We start from the raw sequence: 15,000 nt of genomic DNA, 5'->3' as shown, positions 1-15,000 counted from the left end.
CCATTTGGATGAACATTACTTAATGTTACACTATCTATTTAGTCAATGTTTGCCTGACTAAAATACCTAAAAGAGCTTTTGTTTCCTTGATGGGTATACATGTATCACACAACTAGGAAAGGCACTTATCCATTCAGTTGTTATTGGCATGTACATACATGTATGTGAAGTTTTCCTTTCCTTTTTAAACGCAGGATCCATCGGCTGGAATAATTCCACGCACCATGCATCAATTGTTGGAAAACCTTAACAATCTTTCGGTGGGTAATCAAGTGACTTAAAAACTCCAAAAATTGTAAGCACACGAAATGTTTTTAGAATGTCATTGAATGCTCACAAAAAGGCCACTTAAGCAGGTGATCTTGCATGTGGTTGAAATGAGGTTATTTAATGCTGGCAAGTTATGCACTTTACTGTTATTAGTGACTGCACAATTGACATGTAATGATACTATCTGAAATAGTCCTTGGCGCCATCCTGGGCATCTCTACCAGATCTCCACATTCAAGGTATCCAAATCCTGCTGAATTCTGTGAACAGAATAAAGAAGAAGTAGTAATGATACAATTATAATATGTATAGGAAGTCATAATGATCGCAAGTGCATTTCGTGATACGTGTATATGGGCAGCTGCATGACTGATGTCAATTGAAAGTTCTCAAAATTGCACAAGCCATAAGTGAGGACAATTTGAGAACTTTCAAAACATCACGGGTGACCATAAATCATGAAATGCACAAGCAAGATCTTATGACCTACACATATTTATACATTTGTCATTGACCAAATAGAAATGCGATGTTTTGTTAAGTATAAATTACTGAAAACTCTTTTTCTTCAGGAGTGTGAGTACTCTGTCCGGGTTTCATTCCTGGAAATATACAATGAGGAGTTATTTGACCTACTGTCACCAAGCTTGGACAATCAAAAAATGCGTCTTTTTGAAGACTCTGCCCGAAAGGTAAGATATACAATGACCTAACCTTGAGGAAGAAGGAAAAGTTGGTTGCACCAAGGTGGTGTTTGTCTCTATTTTCACCAGAAAAAGGAAAATCACCAATTTTGAAAATGAATACTTTTTCTTCATCAGGCATTATTGCTGCAGCAGTGCTGGCTACGCCCTTAGTGGCTAATGTTATAATTATTAAGTACTATCAGTCTGTTCCACAGACACCCCTAGAGAAAGGAACATAGGGTTATTTCTTTGCTCTTCACTGAGTACTATTGGTACAATATGTTCTTTCAGGGTTCAGTTGTCATTCAAGGACTCGAGGAACTTGTTGTTCATGATAAAGATGACGTTTACAGTGTCCTTGAGCGAGGCAGAGCAAAGCGGCAAACTGCTGCCACACTGATGAATGCACATTCAAGGTACTAAGATGCTTATATTTATGCAAAGAAAATTACAAAAGCTCAGCAATCCAAAGGTCAAGGACTTTAATCCTGTAGCTTTTAAACTCCAAGTATTAACTAATTTACTCCTCAGGTGCCCAGCTTAGCCTGCGAACGCAGACGTATTTCCGGCGGTCGTTTCTCTCCTGCGTTCGCAGGCTAGGGCCCAGCTAGGATGCCTCCAATTGATGAGTAAAATCGTCTGGCGTTAGACAGAGTAAAACCTGTTAGTCTCACTCCCAGGGGTCAATAGGTTAATGGAGGGGACATAGTTTTTGACTGATTAATATTCTTTTTCTTTCAGGCTTTTAATCTTTGACCTGCATATATATTTACTGTACAATTCATGTAATGTACTGTCTCTGTTTTAGTCGATCACACTCTGTGTTTTCCGTGACCATTCACATCAAGGAAAATTCTGTCACTGGTGAAGAACTGTTGAAGATTGGCAAGTTGAACTTGGTAGGGTACATTATATAGTGTTGTAATGTTAAGCTGATGGCAAAAACCTGAAGAGAGATTCACAGTGACTTGAGCAAGCAAAGCAGTCACACTGATTCAGAAAGACATTTCAGTGGAAGAGGAAGAAATTAATTTAAATAAAGTATTTAAAAATGATGATGATTTAAAACACTATTATCATGCCAATTTATTGGACGGTACTCAGTGTAGGTGCAGTAAAGGTAGTGAGAGAGGAGGCAGCACTCTCTTCAGCGGCAAGGAGGTCATCTTGGTAACCAAGTCACAGTCAACCTTCCGAAGGCAAACCAAGGCAGAAGTAGACTGCTAGATGCAATTTGCAAGAACAATGGAAGTATGCCAAAGCAAACGAAATGGCAAACAAGCTCTTTTGCAATGCCAGCAATATCATGTGCAGGCAATAGGAAACACCCAGTTGCCTAGCAATATGTAGTAAATGCTGAAAGGTAGACCTGCTGATTGGCAGGGTTGGTGGCATGGTCATTTGGCAATGCCATAGGCAAATGTAACAAGATGCAATACTTACCCACAGCTAGATAACAAGAATGAAAAAAAAAAAAACAGTCACCATGCAGCTACACCGTATGCAAAAGCGAAAGCAATTTACTGTAAATCACAAACAAGTTCTGTTGCAATGCCAGCAATAGCAGACACCCAGTTGCCAGGCAATGAGTAGCAATGGCAAATGTTGAAAGGCAAACTTGCTGATCGGCAGGGTAGGTGGCATATGGTCATTATGCAGAGCCACAGGAAAATGCAACAAAATGCAATACTTTCCGACTGCTGGATAACACGAATGAAAACAAAACAAACAGCCATCAGATGAATAAGGTAAACTGGCAGACCTATGGGGAAGCAATTTTTCTATTTTGTTTGGCCAAGGCACAATGACATCACTTGATCAGAATGTCAGATCACAAGGATGGCTGTGCAAGTTGAAGTGCTGGAAACTGCAAATTGTGAAGGTAACAGAGAACCCCACCAAATTCCATAGCCACTACGACAGCAAGGAGGCTGCCCGAGCAAGAGCCCCCACAGGCACTGCAATGTACAGCCCATACAACTGTGCATGTAGGCATTGCCATTCCAATGCCCCATGGCTTAAAGAAATGATCAGGAACAGTTACAGCAACAATTTTGAAGCTGTGACTTTAAAAGGATCCCTGTATACCAGCAGCAGTGAAAACATCTTCAAGCCAACATGACAACAGAGAGAGGCCGGCCAGATGAAAGGGCATTCAAGGGGCCAGGAGACCAGCCTCGTAGAGGCAAACACTGCATGAGGGCACACAAAGCGGAGGACAACCCTTGCCCATGCAGAGGCAGCAGCCCTTCTGAAATGGGTGACTCCTGGAAGCCTCCGTGTTAATTTGAAGGTGAGATGCGAGAATCCACAGCAATGCGGCTGACCAACTGGTAGATAAGGAGGATGATGATGGATGAAACTGCAGATCCAGAGGAGCTGAGAAAACGAAAGTAGGCAAGAGTGGAGGCACCCCAGAACATCACACTATCTCTGTTGCAAAAAAGGGCAGGGACTTGTATATAACTAGTATCCAGCAATATGTAATAGGAATGTGTGAGGAACCAGTTGATCTCTGAGTCTGATTTACCCCGTGCAGGACATGCAGCAGCAACAGGCAGCCAACTAATGGGTCGGGAAGGCCAAGATCAAAATGCATGGAATGAATTAAAAAACAAACCACGATGGAAGATAAACAAAGCTAGGAGGAGAGATGATTAGTGAAAGGGTCCACCCACCGGCAGGACATGGCAAACCTCCAGTAGGAACTGTCTAGTCCAAGAACAAAAACTGACAAAACAAAGCCAAGCAGATCTGCAAGTGCAGTGCACAGCAGAAGCCAACCCCCAGGGCAAGGCAGTCCCTCCCAGGCCTGGCAAGTTAAGCTTTGCCCCAGGGAGTTGGGATGACTATAGGCTGGCAGTCAACATTTGGGAGAAGGTGACGAAAGGCCAATTTAAATGAGACAGGGCATCAGGAATTCCGCTGCCTAAAACAACAGGGTGCTGAGCACTTAAAATGAAATTTAAGCCCAGCAGCATTAGCCACCACCAGAAGTGAGCGGACGAGATGCACAACATCTGAGGCTGTAGAGGTACGAGAGTTTAAAATATACACCCCATGCTCACTGCCACATCAGAAAAGCACAAACCAGGAGGCTTCCCAGCCATGGGATGAGACCATTACGGGAAAGAGTTCACTGCACCCAACAAAGGAGGACACACTGAGGCAAACCTACCATGTGGTGAACAATGGTCCAACCAAGCCAAACCATTTTGGCAGCATGACGCAGGCAACTGATAAGGGACTGCAGTTGTCCTTTGGTACACCTCCGATACAAAGACCAATTATGGAAAAGATTAAGGGAAGAATCCATTTTGTCAGTGGACAAATCGGTGGACAGAATCAAGTTTGATGTCCAAGGTGTACATACAAGTGGTAGGACCTACCCACTTTGCAGAGTGAAGAGGTAAGTCAAGAGCCGTAAAAACTAAAGAAGCAATGGACAAAAACCACCCACACTGGGGACAGCCGGCTGTAATGCAACCACCCAGGGAATGCAAAAGGCCAGCCCATGTCCAAGAATCTACTTGACCAGAGCTGAAGACACATGGGGCAGACCTCAGACTGAAAGGGAGGGCCAGGTCCACACAACACCTTGACCACTATTTCATTCCAAGAAGGCACCAGCCACTGGGATGAGCAGTGATGTTGCAACATGCAGACCCAATACAAAGCTTGGCCATCAGGGGTCCCCCACCAAATCAGAACATCCCAACAATGCTGCTAACTTGTATATATATTGAAGTGAGTAATCCTCAGGGCTGATTCCCCCACAAACACAAGAACCAGATTGGTTCCCTTCAGAAATCAAGCAATGAGTTTTAAGACATTGGTAAGCAGATGCCTTGTTTAACCATCTGTGAAACTGAGCTCTGCAGTAATGAACAGCTGCTGTAAGGACGGCAAGGGGGATGGGGACGATGACCGAAGGGAAAAAGTTGAAGCACAGTTTGGTGTGAACAGGCTTGACAGCAAACTGTTGGCGAGGCAAACATATTAACAAGAGGAAAAACCAAAATAGGCCTACTGGTGCCTATAGAAGCTGGTAATTGTGCATTGGAAGAGGCCACTGACAAACTTGTGCCCTGCAAAGAAAAACTGGACATAGCCAAAGGTGTAGTGGCTAGCAAGGATAAAGTTGAAGTGTCCTGAGTCAAACTGCATTTACGATGGACGCAGTCAATAATTCTAGCACCATACCCGCTGAGCCTCCAAAAGAAGAACCTCTGGACTGACGGGACAAAGGTCCGAGTTTGAGTTTTCTGGATTGGTGGCCATGTCAAAATAAGTGTTCAACCTGTTGTGAGTTGTGTGTTTCAGAAACTCAGTATTCCTTCTGGAGGAAATAATTGTAACAACAAATGAAGATCCTGGTTTTCCAGAGACCAAAAAGAAGCAAGCAAGCAAAAACACACATCGCAATGCCCCTGCAAACCTTCATGGAGACCCCGCTTTTTAATAGTGGCTCTGGGATACGCACATAAAAGATCCAAGTACTCCTTTGCAAGAGTCGAGCTTACAAGTTTTTCTGCAAGTTCTTCTTTCTACTAGTTCAAGTGCTGACTACTAGATAATATACCTGTAGGAGGCTTGTGGGAGCTAGGCTGTTACTGTGATTTTCATAATTCTGCGGAATCTCTTCTTCAAGCGCCAATGGCCAAACTGTGTTTTGGCTTCCATCAAACTTCTGACGCCAAGCCAAGAGTTGACCCAAAGCCACGGATGTCAAGGTCCATTGATGCTTGACATAACCATTCAATCAGTATCTTTGGTTCCCATAGTTTGAATACTCAGTTCAAATGTCAAAACAACTGGTCACTTGTGACATATCTTGACTGTTACTACATAGAAACATGGAAAGCTGGGTTAGGACCCACCTTCTGTTAATTGTCTGCTAGACTTTTATAAAGTCACTTGTCTTCTCTGATTTAGTTTAGCTGTTATATGTGGCTCACCAGAACACTTGACTGTTATGTTATGAAATGTGTAATGCCAATTTGAGGCAAGTTTAATTGTCTTTAAATTAAATTGTCAAGAAATGAGAAGAAATGGAAAAATTTGACAACATTTCTCTTAATTTCCAGGTGGATTTAGCAGGAAGTGAAAATGTTGGACGCTCAGGAGCTGTAGATAAAAGGCTAAGAGAAGCTGGTAAGAAGTCAAGTCCTTTCACAGCAAGAGGTGTTTGTTGACATTGTGCAGAACAAAATCAATTATCACATCTCAATAGTATAGTTGCTGTACATGTGTATCATAGACAGCTTCTAGTCCCTTTCATTATGATGACTGCAATACACAGTCAAGAGTGAGTGTGATTCAAGCACTTTGGAGTGGTGACTCCTGCAATTGATTCTAAAGTTTTAACTACCCTTCTCACGATGTCCAGTTGTCAGAACATACTTACAGTGAAGCTAGTGCTGTGATTACATTTTGATGATAAATGTGTTCCATGTGTTTTAGGTACAATTAATCAGAGTTTACTGACACTCGGAAGGGTAATCACATCACTGGTGGAAAGGGCACCACATATACCTTACAGGTAAAGAGAGAAAATTTAACCATCAAAGTGTTTCTGATCAGAGAGAGCTTATTCTTTCACAAGTGGTAATTTTATGCAAACCGTGTTTAATGTTGAATGTCAAGAACCATTAGAACTGACTGTGTTGTCAATATACATGTAACCCAGGTTGTAAGGAACTACATTATCTGAAAGTGCTAATTTATTCACCGTAATTGTTTACACTGTATATATCAGGGATTTGACAGTATGGGTATTAACTACATGTAACATTTTATTACAATGTAATGATGCAACGGTACAAAAAAAGGAGCTCAGTTCGAAAGGGTCTGCGCAGAACAGGACACTTAAAAAATGTGAATAGACAGGGTAACTTGAATAATTTCTTAAAATGTCCACACTCATTGTTGATCTTTTTGACAGGGAAAGTAAACTGACAAGACTTCTCCAAGATTCTCTTGGTGGTAGAACAAAGACATCCATCATTGCCACTATTTCACCTGCTCTTTGCAATTTGGAGGTACGAATTTCTTAATGGGAGTTAATTCTACAGAGAGGAAAGATAGGACCACAGACATTCATGCAATGGTCTTTTTTTATTGTTGACTCATGAATGATGTCACATCATTATTGTGAACTGCTCAGTTTCTTACAGCCCCCTCCTCTATCTGCATACATGTAAGTTTTCATGAATTATCTGCATTCTCTGCCATAACCATTTACACTGTTCTGTTTAGTAATAATGTTATCAAAGAACAATCCATGATAGTTTATTACAAAATTTTGCCTATTATATTTTGACTCATGCCTGCTGTTATGGTGTTCATCTAGGAAACATTAAGCACTCTTGATTATGCCCATCGTGCAAAGAATATCCTGAACAGGCCCGAAGTCAACCAGAAGCTTACCAAAAAAACTTTGATAAAGGTTTGTATCTTTGCTCATGTTCCAACCAGATCATGCTATAGAATGATAACAATTCTTGAAAGTCAGTTTTGCTTCTAGTTGATTGGATTTTGTCATGATCAGTGATAGGAAACAGATGTGTTTTGGTTGATTATTGTTACTAATGCTAGGAGTTGATGCATTTCCACTTAAACAAATTTCAGTAGGTACTCTGTTCAACTGCTTCAACCCAAAACAGTTGAAATCTTTGATCCCAGTAGAACATTGCCATGCAGATACTGTAAATGCAGGTTAACAAACCCAAATTACCTTGATCTGCACCTTTTGCCTATAAAAGTCTTAAAATTAAATACTTGGAATAATAACAATTAATTGTACTACCCCTAGGTACACTGTAAGTTATAAATTTACTATCACTGATATTACACTCAAGTGAAGCTATGTTTGTAGTATTATCATGTATGATGTGTTGTTAAATGTAACAGTGCATCTTTACGGTAATTGCAGAGTTGTAGATCTCCTAGTTTCACCCTAATTCGAAGAAATCTTATTTCACTTTCAGGAATATACTGAGGAGATTGAGAAACTTAAGAGGGACCTCTTAGCAGCAAGAGGAAAGGATGGTTTTTACATTGCAGAGGAAAACTACCTGTATGCATCCTCTGTTTATTTCATTGATTATTTACACTTTTATTTCGCATCTCGCGTCCATTTTTTATTCAGTCTTGTTATCATTTTTAGAGCTATGCAACAGGAGATTAAAGCACAACAAGAGATTAATGCTGATCGAGAAGCTAAGATTTCAGCCCTTGAAGAAGAATTCAGAAAATTATCTGACCTTTTTACGGATACTCAACAAGAACTGGAGGTTAGATGTGTCGAGCTGGAGGAAAAAGAGAGCGAGCTTAACAAGACAAATCTCACCCTGCGCCAGACTAAACAAACTCTAAAAACAACTTGTGCAGAGAGAGACCAGAATCGTTACCTAATTGATGAGCACAGTCGAAACGAACATCACTTGCACTTACAAGCAACAGACCTTCTGCGTGTTGTTCAGGATAGTGTTGGTGACGTGGATGGTCTTCATTTAAAACTTGATCGTAAACGCGGTGTGGAGGCTCATAATATGAGTTCACGAGACTCATTTGGCAAAGATTGCAAACAGCTGATCCAAGGAGCCAAGCAGAACTTGAACCAGTTTCAAGGAGAAAATATTGTGTTTTTTGATGCACTAAAGAAAACGTTAGGTATGTAAAGGCTGTTTATGTTGAGACATCTGAAAATGAAGGACAATACAGTGTGAATGCAGGCCAAATCTCACAGTAAGTTGGCATTACTGCCATTTTCATAATTATGCGGAATGTTACCTTCAAACGCGAAGTGCCAAACTGTGTTTTAGCTTCCATCAATCAAATTCCGAACATAGCCCGGGAAAATCGACTCTGTCTCTGGAAAGAGAATTGGAGTTTTTGTTTCGTTCACAGCTCGAACACCATTAAGGATATGTTTTCGGAAATTCTTCAGTAAAAAGATTCGTACAGATTCCATCGTTTTCCATCGGCGTCGAGTTTGAATATACGAATGTACCGTGGGAATCAAAGGTGCTGATTGGGGGTTAAAAAGTTATCAATTGATTTCGTCATCTGTGGTTGGCGTCAGAAGTTTGATTGATGGAAGCCAAAACGCAGTTTGGCCATTGGCACTTGAGGATGAATTCGCAAAAATTATGAAAAACTGAGTAACTAAATGTAAACTTACGAACTATCAATTCCTTTTTGGTCAGGGAGCCTTGTGTCCAAGAAGTCAGAGGAATCTGTGATGCTTCAGAATCAGATGCAAACATTAAAGAATAGTGTTGTTACGCAGATGTCTGAAATCACTCTCAAGGATCAGGTGCAGTTTTGATTAATACTCAGTAACTATTAACTCACGATCCTCGTTTTATTTTTATTCCAACCGTGGTAAAAAAAAATTATTCTTTTTATAAAGGAGCAAGTTGATGGTTGCAGTAAATGGCATGTAGAGATATCCAGTACAGTTCAAAGTAACAAGGTATCAAATAGATGGAATTAATTGTATTTACAAGTTTACCAACTGGATGTAACACCAGCTTAAGTACTAAATACAATATGAGTGACTGTATTGTATCGGATATACTATGTCGAGCCGAAGGCGAGACATTTTATATCTGATACAATACGGGCGCGAATATTGTATTGTGCTTATGAAATGTCAGCATTTAAGTGTTAATGTACACTAGGTATTTTTGGTGATGCAAGACATTTTAACAGTTAAAATTGAAAGAAACATTTATGTAAATGAAGAGAAAGCTGTATCAGAAATACAGATATTGATTAATAAAACACTTCTTTTGTTTTCCCATCATGAATTAATGAGTTTTATAACTTTATTTAACATCTGTTATACTACACTGTTCAAGGGGGTCTTCATAGCCGGGCTATTAACTGGGCTGTTCTAGACGGATGGGTAGCAATGCATAAACTTTACAAAACAACTGTTTTGATAATAGCAGAAATTTCGGTGAATACTCTATAATCTGTTGCCTAACTTTCAAGCAAGTCACTAAATATTTTCCTTTTGTTGGAAAATTAAAATTTATCTCTTAACTGTAACAAGAAGTATACTTTTGTCTTAATGTTTTCTTAGGACAAAATTTGCTCAGCACTAAGTTCACACCTGGACCAAGAATTTCTACCTAAAATGAAAGCGCTGGAAGACACGGTTCAATCCACGGTTGCTTTTCAACAGCAGTTGGCTTTGTTTTTCAATGAAAAGGTGAAAAGTCTTGTCTTTGAAACTGGGACAAGTGCGTTGTTTTACAGTATTTTGCACAGCTGTTTTTAAAATCGATTAATTGAATCTTGTGTGTGACGTCCATGTCCATAGAAGCTCTGTTATGCCCTCTTGTGCCTCTACATATGAAAGACTTGACAATATACATTAGTTTAAATTCAATATTCCAATGGTTCCTTTTCAGAAATGAAAACTAAAGGGCTGGGTCTAAGGGAAACTTTAGATCTTTTTGCAAGTTAACTGTAACCACTAAATGCGTGCACCCTTTGTATTTTGCAGTTGAATTATTTATCATCCATGGTGAAGACCTTTGTTGAGGGTCAAGACTCGATGCTGGAAAGTTTGGATGAAATGATCGAAAGGCATTCCCATGAGCAAGTGAGTATGATGTCTGCAGTGTAAACTTGGTTCCTCTTGTCTAAACTCGCCGGTGACCCTGTTTTGATACAAACCTTCGGGCTTTTGTTTTTGGGTTGCCAGTATGGCAATCCCAGTCGGAAAGTGGGTGGGATTTGTTTCTGGGTTGCCGTGTGGCAATCCCAATCGGAAAATGGGTAGATTTCTCCGTTTTATTTTCCGTGTCGGTAAAAGTCTTGCCTGTCACTCCCCTTGTAAGTGGTGTCTTTGTGCATAGAGCCCTCTGTGCGTATTTTCTTAGGATCGAGAGGGTAGTGGAAATGCGTAGATTCCTCTGGTGGACACAGGAGAATCATTAACTTAGCCTGCAATGGCGTCGAAAATCATGTAACGCGAATGGCGTTTTAGTGGATCCTTAAACAAAATATACCCTTATGGAGCTCAATAATGGAAAGTCAGTTGGATAACCTAGGCAGGCGGTGAAAAACCAACACCTGGAATCTCAAAAGCGACGAGTAATGGACTTCGACAACAATCTATCGCCCGTCGAGCCGAAATCAAAGTGAGCTGTATTTCTAAAATAAGTTTTACCAAGTGTGCTGTTATGTAGAACACTGAAACCAAATGGGAAATTCTCTGGTAACTTATGGGTTCAACAAAGACAGAGAACGAATCGAACACCTTACGTGGATCTGTGATCAACTCTGCACAGTCTTTAGGTAAAAAAAAAATAACTGGAAATGTGACAGCCAAGAATTATTTGAAAGAAAGCTTGTCGTGTATTTTGTGCTTCATTATTCAAGGAAAAGGTTCTTCATGTAAACGGTTTGATCCTGAAATTTAGTTTGTTGCAATATTGCGCATATTTGACACGACTGAGTTTCTTCTCTTCACGCACGTAATGAAATAGAAGGGGTTTTTGCCTCTAATAGCAAATATGTTGTTTGTTTCAAAAAATTGTTCGCTGGAAAAGGTGGCCTTTATGAATTCATCATGTTTTATGATATGCGAGCTTAACTGGATAGTTTTTATGGCAATAGTAAAGCATTTTCTTGTCAAAATGAGGTTAGCGTTTTTCTGGTTTGTTAACTGAATTAAATCGTGAGTTTGTATTTGCCGTCTGCCGCGTAACCTTGATTTCCACTCTCAAAATTACCTCTAGAACCTACTTTTTTAAGTTCGCATTTGTAAGTGTTAATAGTATTTTCTGTCCGATGCTTCTGTTTTGTGAGGGATGTATTGTTTTGGTCTCCCATCCAGAAACTAACCCCGCCGGATAGTGATTAACTTTAGTGAACTTTGGTATTTATTAGCGGGAAGGTGCGTGTCGTAATGGGGGCACCGTCGCGCTGGAATACGGTGGAAAGAAAATACTTACCTGACCAGATACTTTATACCTCCACGATAGCCTGTGTACAGCCGCCCGCTCTCCGAAAAAAAATGGGAAAGGAGCGTGTATGGTTTACCGTTGGTAATTGTGTTCCGGAATAATTTTGCATATATTATTGGGTGATCTACGCTAGCCAAAATTTACGTGACTCATATTTCTTTGGAGCTAAATTTTCGAAATGGTGGTCAATAAGGTAGATTCCAAACGTGCATTGAAGAGCCTTGGCTTTATAGCATAGAAGCACTCATAAAAGGAAAGGATATATTTGCAAGTCTTCCAACCGGGTACAGCTCTGATCTTCAGCGCAGCACCGATCGTTGCCGATGAGCTGTTATTTTTCCTCGATATCACGGTACACATCTCAAATCATCCAGGGCAACACGCTTTGTAGATTGTTCTTGAGAATGGCTAGGCTGGTCCGAGCAAGGCGTTGGGATTACATTGACTGGTAAGGGATAGCGGGAAACGTTTTCGAGTGGACAATCTTTTGAATCGTGCTATATTGACCTCGTGAGGATTCGTCAGGTGCGCTTTCGTTTCTTCAGCGCTGACACAAACAATTCCTACAAATGTACGAAGAATTTATTTCCACTTTTATATAATCCATAGATAACAATTCTGCACGTACTTTAAAAGAAAAACCTCTCTGACCATGAAAAAGATTTTTATTCGTACTTTTTACTTTGCACAAAGTACACACGAACTCATCGTAAAATCTCTCACGTTGGTTTTCGCGGTGTTGATGTGGAAAAATAGAAATAAAAGCTAATCAAAACTCGCTGTTTCAATGATGTAATGATCGAAGGGTGATAACCAGTCAAATCATTTTCCACACATTCCAGGAAAAAATCACATGGTATTGAACACGATTACCAACGGTAAATCACAGACGTTCCTTTTCAATATTTTTTCGGAGAGCGGGCGGCTGTACACAGGCTACTCCACGACCAAGTATCCCAAGGACTGAAAGGTGGGGCATTCGCAAAGCAAGCCCTGCTGGATTCCTGGGCGCCCCCAAAATATAAGCACGCCAAGATGTTTTAGTCGTAATAGTTAATTGTTTTGAAACTAAGTTGCAGCTTTTAGAGGGCATTTTCCAAATTTCTTCACGCCCTTACTTACACTCATAATTATTTAATGAGATCCTTAGAATATCTGCAAGTAGTGGAAATCACTTCATAAAAATAACTGTCGTGTTGAAGAGCTACTTTTCACCTGGAGAAACAATATTTTTCTTTATTTTTTGGCCAATGACAGCAATACATAACGTAATGTTTGCATTTTTTTTACCAACTTATGTTTAAGTTATTAACATGTACAAAATTTTATTGACCGATTTGTACCTTTTCTTAACTGTAGGCCCAATCTTTGGGAAAAATTGTGACCAACGCAGACTCTGTTTTGAACAACCAGAAAGTTCTCATGAAGGTAAGGCACTAACTACACCAGCGAAGGAGAAGTATCGTTTACATGAAAATTTTCTCGAGCAGGTTTTCAATTCATGTGTAAGTGACAAAAGTAGACGGTTTTGCCATGGCGTTGCTTCATTTGGTCAAAGCAAACAGGACAAATTAAAAGGGTAGGGTATCATTTTGTCGCAGGCTGTTGTGACTTTAGTCCACCTCTGCCATTTTGGATCGCTCGTGGTTCTCGGATTGGAGATTGTCCCGAATAGTCTTTGCAATACAAATTGTTAAAAGGGTGGCTACACACTTCATCATTTGTTGTATGTTGGAGAAAATGTTTGATCGAAATCAAAACATTCTTTCAACAAAAAAATATTGAACAAACGTCATCAAACATGCATGCTACATGTGCTAACATTGTTGATACAACATGTGTTTTTAACAATGTTGAACGTGTAGCCGGGGCTTTACTACAGTAAACTTTGCTATCATCCTAACACCGTTGCCAACACAATATAACAGAGTACTCTCGTAAAATGTGAAAATCTGGTCACCTCCATTTACTACAGTAAGCTTGCCTTTACCATGGTAAAAAAGGCTAAGAGTGACCTCAACCAATAACAACTGAAAACACCTCCAGTCGTTTTCTGTTTTTGACGCGCATGTAGGAGCTACAACAGACTTTTTTCAAGGAGATGATGTCAGTGTTTCAAGACATGGTCGAAAAGCAGACAGAGAAGCTGTCCGATGATGCAGAAAAGGTAAATATTAAATAACCCGGTTCGTTTGAAGATTAATCATGACCCCTAATGTTTTTTTAGGATCAGTAAAGTTTGCCAATTTGCGAGGTTGAGCGACCACCCGTAAATGGAGAAACGAAAATACACTGAAACAAGATGTACTCCATTTAAGTTAAGGAGGTTTTATGGTGTCGACAGAAATTGAAGGCATGCCGTCGAGGTGAAAGGCTCAAATAACGATTGGCTTAAAAAATCTCACCCCACTTTTTCAACCAATGAGAAGCAAGATCCATTGCGACTTGAACTCGCTCATTTTCCCGCGCTTTGACGGTGTCACATGAAACGGATTAGAATTCTGATTGGGGTCCTTCGTGCTTTTTGCAGGTGTTGCTATTTGCCCGAAAAGCAAATTTGACTTTCATTTGATCAAACCATTGTTATCGTTTTCATCTGATTTTAAGGTAAAAGAGGTGACTGCGGCCGCTCTAAAAAACGTGGAATCTACGAGTAATAATCTGAGGAGGTACGAAGAATTAAAGGTCGAGCTTTCTTATATGTCATAGATTAATTGTGCCGATATATCGTTAAGGCGCCGTTACATTAGAGAGTCTTTTGTGCAACTTGCCTCACAACATTTCCGTCAAGGCTTTGGCAAGACAGCTTAAGCAACGAAAACGGCAAAAAATATGTACGAAATTGCATATGTAATGAGCAAAAGACAAAAACGCAAAATAACCGCTCTTGTGAAGAATGTCAAAGTTTGTGGTCACTCTCTGTCCTAACTTCAGCCCTGTTTTGTTTCATTTTTTTCCGGATATCTGGCACATTTTCGTCTTGGGCGAAAAAAAAAACAACATTAATTTATTCTTTGATTGCTGCTGACGTCACGGCTTCCTTTTTGGTGGAAAGA

At 40.1% G+C, this 15,000-nt stretch overlaps 1 protein-coding gene across 1 annotated transcript in view; it reads left to right on the top strand.

Annotated features, from left to right (window-relative positions):
* LOC138050012 (kinesin-like protein KIF11-A) overlaps positions 1-15,000 on the top strand; it is a 23,339-nt gene that overhangs the window by 2,582 nt on the left and 5,757 nt on the right. The window contains exons 4-20 of the mRNA XM_068896505.1: positions 195-260; positions 843-962; positions 1,248-1,372; positions 1,765-1,855; positions 6,044-6,110; positions 6,420-6,498; positions 6,901-6,997; positions 7,309-7,404; positions 7,946-8,034; positions 8,125-8,630; positions 9,167-9,276; positions 9,373-9,435; positions 10,051-10,179; positions 10,477-10,575; positions 13,304-13,372; positions 14,019-14,111; positions 14,552-14,613. Of these exons, the coding sequence (XP_068752606.1) occupies positions 195-260; positions 843-962; positions 1,248-1,372; positions 1,765-1,855; positions 6,044-6,110; positions 6,420-6,498; positions 6,901-6,997; positions 7,309-7,404; positions 7,946-8,034; positions 8,125-8,630; positions 9,167-9,276; positions 9,373-9,435; positions 10,051-10,179; positions 10,477-10,575; positions 13,304-13,372; positions 14,019-14,111; positions 14,552-14,613 (1,961 nt within the window). The remainder of the gene's footprint in view (positions 1-194; positions 261-842; positions 963-1,247; positions 1,373-1,764; positions 1,856-6,043; positions 6,111-6,419; positions 6,499-6,900; positions 6,998-7,308; positions 7,405-7,945; positions 8,035-8,124; positions 8,631-9,166; positions 9,277-9,372; positions 9,436-10,050; positions 10,180-10,476; positions 10,576-13,303; positions 13,373-14,018; positions 14,112-14,551; positions 14,614-15,000) is intronic.

The sequence above is a fragment of the Montipora capricornis genome, chromosome 5, assembly GCF_036669925.1.
Source record: "Montipora capricornis isolate CH-2021 chromosome 5, ASM3666992v2, whole genome shotgun sequence".
NCBI classification, from domain to species: Eukaryota; Metazoa; Cnidaria; class Anthozoa; order Scleractinia; family Acroporidae; genus Montipora; species Montipora capricornis.
Note: the sequence above shows the minus strand (reverse complement) of the source record. Positions and strands in the feature narration are given on the sequence as shown.